Genomic DNA, 9,758 nt, shown 5'->3' with positions numbered 1-9,758 from the left:
TTATCAGTACAAGTCAGAGCAGTCAAAGACCTATCTTTGCTTTCACAAGGCAAGGTAGAAAGTTCAGACTCCTATAACCCTACAAATCTATGGCAATAATCTAGAGTTATCTATTTGGCTAGACCTCAATAACACAACTCTGATTATACATTTATTACTAAGCAATTAATTAATGGAATATATTAGAAGGCAGTGACTGTTTTAGGCAAGATTTATACACTATCATGGTAATAAAACAAGGTAGTATATGTATCATTCTATATGGGTGATCTAATTGACTTCATAGGATCCCATCATTTTAATGAAAGTGGGTTGATTTGCAAGCCTGCTGGCTTCTCTACTCTTATAAAAAGCTAAACACCTTAGATGCTGGCTTCTTTGGGATCACTGTTCTATAAAATGCTAAAGTCTTTGATCATTTCCATTTTAGGTGGAACCAGGAGTTTCTGTTTGTGAGGATTTGGAAAAGGACTTCATCATCTATATCCTTTCTGGTCTCTTGGGACCTCTTTAATTCTTCTCCCTAAACAAAAATGAACATTTCTTTGCTGTCACAAATGGAAAGTGTACTTGATTTGTTCCGACAAAATGTCAGTTCGGTTCCACCGATCGAGGATCAAAATTGCAGTCATACCAGTCTGAATGGAACCAACTCAACTGCAGGATGGGAAGGGCCAACAGAATCAATCAGGAAATGGTTAGGGAACAATGCCCACATCGTTGCTAAGGTTGTGCTGTTTCTTGCATATATTGTCATCATAACGATATCTCTCTTTGGCAACTGCCTGGTATGCCAAGTTTTTCTCAAGCACAAAGAAATCAAGAAATCAACGGGCCTTCTCATCTTCAATCTGGCAGTATCTGACATTTTGATAATCCTTCTCAACAGTTCATTTGCTATGGTGAGTGATGTATAGAGAGTTGGTTTCAGCACATAAAAAAGAGGCTGTTTCATTTTAAGGGTGGGTGATGGGACTATAAAAACTAAAGGGAATATACATATTTGGGGCCTCCATCTAGACTCTAGCTTCTCCGCAGTGCTTGAGGAAAACATTTGAATAAATAACCTACCCCTTTTACTTATTTTCATCCCTTAGACTCGTTTCCTGACTGGACAGTGGGTGTTTGGTAGGGTCGTGTGCCATGTCAGTCGTTTCGCTCAGTACTGCTCCCTCCATGTTTCGACTCTTACACTGATGGCTGTTGCCATGGACCGGCACCAGGTAAGACCACTTGAGGGCACTTTTGAATAAAAGAGCAGGAGGTGGGAAATAGTCAGGAACACTACACATCTTGCAGAAATCTACAAGGCAGAGCTGTATTTGAAACTAGAATATGTTTGTGGACTGCTTCTGACACTTCTCCCCACTGTCATACCACTCCAGGTTGATACCATTGTGAATTTCAGAGTTTCAGCCCCGTACTTGCGTTTTATGCATCTCTCTTTAATCCAAGCAGAAACTCATCAACCTGTGTCTGATTATGTAAACCACGTTGACCTTGGCTGATTCAGGAAGGATGTTTCTGTTCTTTTGTAGGTAATTCTGTACCCAATGAAACCAAGGCTAACATACGCCCAAAGCTTAATGGTTGTTGCCGTGATCTGGAGTATTGCGATACTCCTTGCTCTTCCGCATGCAATTTACCAGAATCTATTCACGTTCGTGAACGAGTAAGTCAGACATAATGTGTAATTTCACCCTTTTCTTTCTAGAGCCTCCCAGAAAGTGGCCATTTGCAGTGTTCTTCGTTTTCATCCACCCCCCATTTTCCTGAATAGAACATATGGTGTCGTTTTCTAATTCTAATGTGTTAGTGGAACCAAGAGGATGGGCCATCTAGTTAAAGTCCCTAGTAATGAAGAATCTAGCTGTGTTCAGATTGTTCTATGCCTAGACTAGGCCCACCAGAGATAACACTTTAGTGCAACCCCTTAATTTCAAAACTGAAGAAATTAAGACTGACACTTGCAAGGGACTGGGATTTCTTATGGACATACTGGGATCCTTTCAGTTATCTTAACTTTTGTTTTGTTTTGTTTTCCTCCAGGGATGGTGTTGCCATGAGCTACTGCCTCCCTTCCTATCCTGGACCCAGCCAGCAGGTTTCGAAATATGTGGACCTTGGCACATTTGTCCTGTTGTACGTTCTGCCACTTATGGTGATTGTTGTAACCTATTCTCACCTAGGAAAGAGGCTGTGGGTCCAGAATGCTATTGGCGATGCATCTGCTCGTCAACTGATGGCACACTACCAGAAGCGGAAGAAGAGCATCCGGATGCTGATACTTATTGTGTTGGTCTTTGCAGTTTGTTGGTTTCCACTTAATTTCTATGTGGTTCTTATATCTAATGCGGGCGTGGAAAATGATAGTGTGCTTTTTTATGCCTTTCACTGGTTTGCAATGAGCAGCACCTGCTACAATCCTTTCATCTACTGCTGGCTCAACAGGAGCTTCCGTGCCAAACTCAGATCTGTAACATCTGTCAGAGTGCAATCACTGTTTTTGTGTAAGAGCTCCCAGGTTCAGAAAATAAAGGCACCAGAGAGTCATGAGCTTCGGGAACTCAAAGCATCTTCACTGCTACGAGTTCCCCTGGCTGTTCCAGAGGCCGCGGCATTTGAGGATCCCAGTTTGGCTACAGGGGATAATTCCCAGGTTTCTGTTCAGGGGGATTGGGAAGATCCAGATCCCTCCCTAGATGAAGAGGTGCCAGGGCCCTCCACCCAGGATGCTTACTTTTGCATTCACATGCAGACTACCAGTCACTAAGTTGGGCACCCATCTGATCCATCAGAACCTTGCTTAATGAGTACCTTCGCACAGACAATTCAGTCAGCGATGGCATAACCTTTAACTTAGATGTTGAGTACAGTGTTTTACTATCATGTGCACCCTCACAGTCTTAGTTCTGGCGTCAGAACTCTACTTGATAAGTCCACTGTGCCATAATGTAGAGAACTGACTGGCCAGACCTGAAGGAATTTGTTGTTACTTACCTTACGTACCTTTGCAGATGAACTTACGAGAACTAGATATCCTGAGTAAGTCTTTCCTTGCCTCCAGCTTTGACCTGTGATTATTGCTAGTAGTGATAGTGAGATGGAGGAACTGTGATTGAGAGAGGTCTGTGTAAAGCGTTACTAGGAGGACTACTTGCCAGCCTCTCTCTAACGTTGGGAACACCCTTTTCTCCACTGCCCTTGTGCACCGACTTGGTGCTGTCATTTAATGACTTTCTGCATCAACTTAGTCTGAGGCAAATACTCCTGGTAAGGAACAAGAAGTACTGCTGAGCGACTCTGGACTCCTATTACCCCATCTTTGTAAATGTGACTCTGTACAGCCAGTCTACAGATCTTTGATGTTAGACTGATCTCCCCAGCTTCAGATATCTCATCTTGTAGATTACTGCGGAATTTATCTGGAGGAACTAATTGAACTAGTGTATACAGGCATATGTGGTCTCTGATGTATTGGTTGACCTTTCCTATCAAAACTGGCCATCTGAATTGACTATTCACTGACAGGTGGTCATACTTTTCTCCTAATACTTTCACGACAAAGAGATCAGCATCTCCACCCCCACACTATTCCCTATCAACTATAATTTGTCACATTTTAACATGACATAATCAAGTGCATACATGCACACACATGCATACACTTTTATGTTCACACAGGTATAAGCATGTATATATTGCTCCTTGTTACCTCTCATGCTATCCACCTGCCTGGTGCTCTCACGTATTTCTACCTGTAATTTTCATGCTAACTGAGCCTAGACAAGATTTCATGCCTTAAAGTGAAGTCTTGGAGGCTCTGAGAGTGTGGCAACTTTTTGCCTCTGGAATCAGCATTTCTTTACAGTTGGTGCTTCACTTTGTTTGATTTGATTTTACTTTTTGATGTTGTCTATCTCCCTGTGAAAATTGTACCGATTTATCATCAAATTTGTGCTCTCATGTGCTATCTCCATGCCTTTGCTTTTTCTATGCTTTTCTCTACCTGCATCAAGTTATCACTTATGAGTGGCTTTCATTTTATTTCCCTTTCTCATATACCCATTTCAACCCAATTCTTTGTAATTGATATTCTACATTCTCTTTTGTTGATTATTTCAGTCTCACCCATACGGTGTGTTATACACTCCCTTTCAAAAGTACCCTCATAGTCTACAACACTGCTTCTCTCTCCTTTCAACATTTCACCCAGGTGCTCACTTTTCCATATTTGTTTGTCCTAGAATATTTAATCTTGGATTTTGGTTGCTGCCTTAACCAGAGGTTCTGAACTTCCTGTGCTGAGGCTCATCATCTCTTCACTAATTGAAGCCTCCTCATTTCCGGTGCTTTGTTCCATTGTAGACTCTAGTCTTTCTTTCCGTTTGCTCCCCCTGCTTTGCTTTCTCTCTCTCTTCCACCTTCCCTCTTTTTCTCCCTTCTTTCCTTCTCTCTCTCTCTCTCTCTCTCTCTCTCTCTCTCTCTCTCTCCCCCTCTCCTTTCCCCTTCTTCTCCCCTTCCTCCCTTCCCTCCCTCCTCTCCTTGGTGTTGATCTAAGTCTAATACTAATTCATTATTCCTTTTCTGGTTTTCCCTGTACACAGATCTCCCACTTTTAGTTTTTTCCTTTTTGCCAGAGTTCCCCTTCCTACCTAAAAAGAGAGTGAACATGAGTGAAGATTCTTGTTCTTGTGTATTACGTTGGTTTAGAAAATCCATCAGAGGGCACCATGCGCAAGGATATTGAGAAAAGTCTAACAGTTTCCTTGAGATCTCAGCATTCCTCTAAATTGTTTGCTTAGATTTTCTTTGTGAATAGTTATAATTTAGTATCTGATTATAAACGTAGGCATTAGTATCTGCTTATAAATTTAAGAACTATATCATTGTGAACTGGTTTAACTAACTTTATGTATAAGACAAGTTTATTCATGGCCACAAACTTTACCTTAGATATGAGACTTTGGTGATCTAATTGATTTACTTTAGCAGATAATGAATGGCTTCAAGAAACCTGTTCTTGAAAGAAATCTAGCACATATTCAATATGTGTGATAGATCCAGCATCTGTACAAGTAAAAGCACTTGGTGCTTTGATATTGATGTAAGGCAAGAAGTATCTACAATGGAAACAAGCCCAGGACTCAGAATAATGGGACAATGATGTTTTTGTTCTTGTGTCAACTATTTGTGTGACCTTAGGAAAGTCATGTGGCCTTAGTGTTCCCCTGTTTCCTCATCTATAAAAGGTGGATAATAATACCTACTTCCTTATAGGGCTATTGTAAGAGTTATCTGTGACAACAGGTATTATTGTTGTTAATAGTTTCATTTTCTTGTTACCTACCTTGTGATTATTGCTATTACTATTCCTCTAATTGTAAATGTTACTACTGTGATTGTTAAATTACTGTGCTCCCCTTGAAGTGCTGACCTGTACACAACTAAGACGGTTATGCAGATGTTTAAGAAAAGACTACTTGATGGATCTCATTGGGAAAAAAAGAGAAGCGTCTACTGCCTGTGTAGATTACTTGAAACTTGGTTAGACAGAATACTGCTGAGAGGAAAGAGTTTTCCAGAGTAAAGCTGAGACACCAGCTGAATTCTAGATAACTGAACAAAAAAAGCACAAGCCAAGTAATAGGTGAATGAAAACTTCTGACTTAGTCTCTTAAGTAGGTTTCTCAGAATTTTAGCACTTCTGCTCTGAAAAGAGCAGCAGATAAGGAATCAAAGGACAAAACTTGAAAGAGGTAAAGTGTTTACAAAGTATGGAAATGACACAGGGTTTCTATTCTGAATTGTCATCCCTTTTCTAAGAACCCCCGTTATTTATGATTCGATGTAATTCTCAATAATTGTATTACATATTTATATTTGTTAATGTTTTAGATATCATAGTAATATATTACGTGTAATAGTACTCATTACGGTGCTCTTCTAAAGTGTGCTTAAAGTGTTTTATGGTGTTATATTTAACCATTTTCCTGCCAAAATAGTTTGCAAACTGCAAAAAAAGAAAAAAGAAAAAAAAGAAAAAATGAATTTTATTTATGTGTGCTTGTTTATATGGAACACTGAAACTCCCCCCAAGACTGAATATTGATGTTGGACTTTGGAACAGTGTACTACCCTGGAATGTATCCAAAACAGGTTACAGTTGAGGGAAACCCTTCGCCTTGACACAGCACTGGCTTTCAAAACTGTACTGCTTGACAACCAGCAGGAGTGAATTATGAAGTTCTGGAGCTCCAAGCTCTACTCAGATGATCTGTTCAAAAGGGAGAGCTGTCAAATTAAGGGTTCAGAGTTGGCTGACTCTGATTATTGTGTGTCAGCTGGTTTTTGTACTTAAGTATATTTTGATGGGGAAAAATTTTCAAGTGTTTGAAACTACAAACCTTTGCAAATCCTTTGTGACTATGTATGTGCTCAATTAAAAATAAATAAATAAAGCTAAAGCAAATGAAAGCTGTTTCTTCCTTAGTGCAGGTCCCTGTACTATTTTAAGTTCTAAAAGAGCAAGTCAGTAGCCAGTCACCTAAAAAGGACATATTGACTTTCGGAGCAACAGCCTGTGAATTAAACTTGATTAAACAGAACCTCTTCCTGGCATGGCCACACCGTTGCTGCAGAAACAAACGTGTGGAATTAAAAGTGCTCTAGGGGCTTTAGTTTCTCCAAGTATCGGATGCAGTAAAGGTTAAGCTCCCAAAAGGTGGGAGAGGAGAATAAAAGATAACATAAAGGACATGGTCAGGGGGCAAGTGACACACACACACACACACACACACACACACACACAGCACTTAAAGACAATGATTATACTTATGTACCTTTCTAAATCTAACACTGCTAGTCCTTGTTAAGAAGTGGCCGCATGGAAGGGAAATGTGAGGGAAATTGATTGGTCACTAGGATAAAGTGGGGTGGGATAATAGAAGTCTGGATAAACTGGCAGGTTAGAAGCTGTGTCTAAGTGACTGAACACAGTTAGGGAAAGGAGGAGGACTGGGGCTGTTGCATCAATGAGCCAAACTGCTGCGGCCAGCTCCTGGATCTCTGCACAAGAGTGAACTCCCACAAGTGGCCTTGGGTACCCACTGCTGCATTGCTGCAGCTGCTGGAACTATATCACCCATAGCTGCCCTGTAGATTAGGCCAGTGAACTGCCCACAGGACAGGCACTGCCAATTAGCTTTTCCCATGCATAGACCCCTGGTGACCACCGCTACTGCCCCAGCTGCTATTATTGCAGGCACCCCACTGATCAGTATTGTTTCTGTCAGCAAAAGAACCTCAGAGGAAAGGGTAATCAGGCTGCTGAAAGCAAACAGGGAGAATAGACATGAACATTGCAATCAAGCAACTGTGAATACAGAAAATATGGACTGAGTATCATTGAGGTACCAAATAATGGTTCCATCAAAGTCCAGTTTGAGTTTGTCAAAGCAATGCATTAACTTGGTTTAGAGAACCAAGGGGTTACAGTACTTACTTGAGTGTGTATGACCCCAAGCAACTGCATCACCACAGAGTCCCAGTGATGTGGGGGTCCCCTTTGTGTGCTGTGATTACCATTAATGAATAAAGAAACCGCCTTGGATCTATAGCAAGGCAGAACTTAGGTAGGCAGGGAAAGCTAGGCTGAATGCTGGGAGAAAAAAGGGTGGAGTCAGAGAGATGCCATGGAGCCACTGTCAGAGTCAGACATGCTGAAACTTTGCTGGTAAGCCACTGCCACGTGACGATACATAGATTAATAGTAATGGGTTAAATTAATATAAGAATTAGTTAATAAGAAGTTAGAGCTAACGGGCCAAGCAGTGGTGTAAATAATATGGTTTCTGTGTGATTATTTTGGGGCTAAGAGGTTGGGAACAAACTAGCGGCCCCTCCTCCAACATCCCAGTCCACCACCCATGACAATGTTAGGGGAACTGAGTCATGAAGTCTATCTTACAGTTATTCTTTTTCCACTTTCTATATACCATAGCATCTCCTAAGGCTACTAGTAGTTAAGGGAATAATAGAGAGCAGAAGCATGGGCTGGACTTTCATGAGGATCCCATGCCCTATTTCATCTACTCGATATTGTCAATAGCTCCACTACTGTTACCATAACCCTATCTATCACTATTGTTTTCTCAATTGCTTGCCATGACTACCTGCCCAAGATATTGTCTGTCAAAGATGCCATCACATTATGTCTGAAAGGATATGGCCACACTTTAAAGATGCATCCCTTTCCTCAAGCTCTTAATGTTCCTTTAACCCCTCTTCTGCTGTGTTCCCTGATCCTTGGAATGTGTGGCATGTTCATGATCCCTTTTTGTGAGCATTGGGAAGCCATGGCCCCTCAACAGTCACTTAGTCTCAATATTTTTTTCTAGTTATTATTCCTTCTAGTAGCAAATACCACTCACTATAAGAATTTCTCTATCAAGGCAGACTGCAGCTGTACACCATAAGCATAAATATAGGTGCTTAAAAGGCTATTTCTCAAGCATAGCAAATCCATTAAATAAAAACAACAAATGGAAGATGCTTCCCTACTGGGGTTTTCTCAGCTATGAGTTTCCATCCTGGCTTATATTAAATACCCATTCTGTCTTCTGAAATGGACCTCACCTTCAAACAGAAAGTTGTTGGGTGTTCTCGTAACATTTCATGATACTGTTGCATCAGCTAGCACACACTGCCATGGAGCATAATACATTTTAGCTGCATGGCATATAGAATGTAGAGCTGAGTAGGATTGTTGGTAACAGTCCTCTTCTAGCAACCTCCATGTCCCTTCTGTTAAAATTATAGCCAGACAGTAACTAACAGCTTAGAGCTTGTTCCTAGCTTGATTTCTCTATGTTCTGAAACCAAAGGGTGTGGCATCTTCAGGAATAGTGTCTTACTATCTAGTTTTGGCATATAACAAACAGAAATGGCAATAATCTTTACCATTTTGAGGGTCTCTGGATTGTCTGACCAACAACCCATAAGAAGGTTGTCCATTCCTGACATTATGTTCTTCATTTAATACGATAATTTCTGTAAGTGCTGAAAAGGCATCCATACTGGACACCTTCATCCACAATTTTGGGCTACTGTTTTATTGGTATTTTTCCAGAAGGTTTTCTAGAACTATAGTAGGTTTTCCACTCCTATGATTAAAGAAAAAAAAAGCATCTTGGGGAGGAAAGGGTTATTTCAGCTTGCAGTTCCAAATCACAGTCCAACATCTAAGGAAATCAGGGCAGAAAATCAAGGAAGGTACCTGGAGGCAGTAATTTATGCAGAGCTCATGGAGGAAGTACTGTTTACTGGTTTGCTCTCCATCCCCCATTACTGCCTACCCTGGAGTGCCACCACCAACAATGAGTTAGAGCCTCACAAATAAATCACTAATTAAGAAAATGCCCTTAAAGTCTTGCCTATAGGCCGATTTTATACAAGGAATTTTCTCCACTGTGGTTCTGTCTACTCAGATAACTCTAATTTGTTTCAAGTCATTCATAAATTAGCCCGGACAATCTCTAAGAATTCCGGAGGTTAGCATTATATGGTCTATGTAAAACCTTTTTGCAGGAGATCAACAAGATCTCTGAAAACTCGTCACCAACCATTCAAAGTATCATTTCATCTTAGGAATAAGTAGCTAAGGATGGACTAAAGGAAAATGTTAGCAAAGTCTAATGCAGAATGAAAGAACTCCATTGTTTATATCATTTTGTTCTCAAAAGCAGTGACATGGCATG

The 9,758-nt window shown here is 40.7% G+C and overlaps 1 protein-coding gene across 1 annotated transcript; it reads left to right on the top strand.

Annotated features, from left to right (window-relative positions):
- The first annotated feature begins 465 nt into the window (after positions 1-465).
- Positions 466-3,313, top strand: LOC125389211 (G protein-coupled receptor 83-like). The gene is made up of 4 exons (XM_048417677.2): positions 466-902; positions 1,098-1,223; positions 1,539-1,672; positions 2,050-3,313. Exons 1-4 carry the CDS (start codon positions 534-536, stop codon positions 2,771-2,773), a joined length of 1,353 nt encoding a protein of 450 aa, XP_048273634.1. The 5' UTR covers positions 466-533; the 3' UTR covers positions 2,774-3,313.
- Positions 3,314-9,758: the final 6,445 nt, after the last annotated feature.

This window comes from Myodes glareolus, chromosome X, assembly GCF_982192425.1.
Source record: "Myodes glareolus chromosome X, mMyoGla1.1, whole genome shotgun sequence".
Lineage (NCBI taxonomy): Eukaryota > Metazoa > Chordata > Mammalia > Rodentia > Cricetidae > Myodes > Myodes glareolus.
This window is presented reverse-complemented; position numbering and strand designations above follow the sequence as displayed.

Excerpts from the sequence above, each read along its gene's own strand:
- LOC125389211 (XM_048417677.2), top strand. The coding sequence starts at position 534 with ATGAACATTTCTTTGCTGTCACAAATGGAAAGTGTACTTGATTTGTTC. Across the intron at positions 903-1,097 it reads TCAACAGTTCATTTGCTATG|ACTCGTTTCCTGACTGGACA; the intron begins GTGAGTGATGTA and ends TTCATCCCTTAG. Across the intron at positions 1,673-2,049 it reads CTATTCACGTTCGTGAACGA|GGATGGTGTTGCCATGAGCT; the intron begins GTAAGTCAGACA and ends GTTTTCCTCCAG.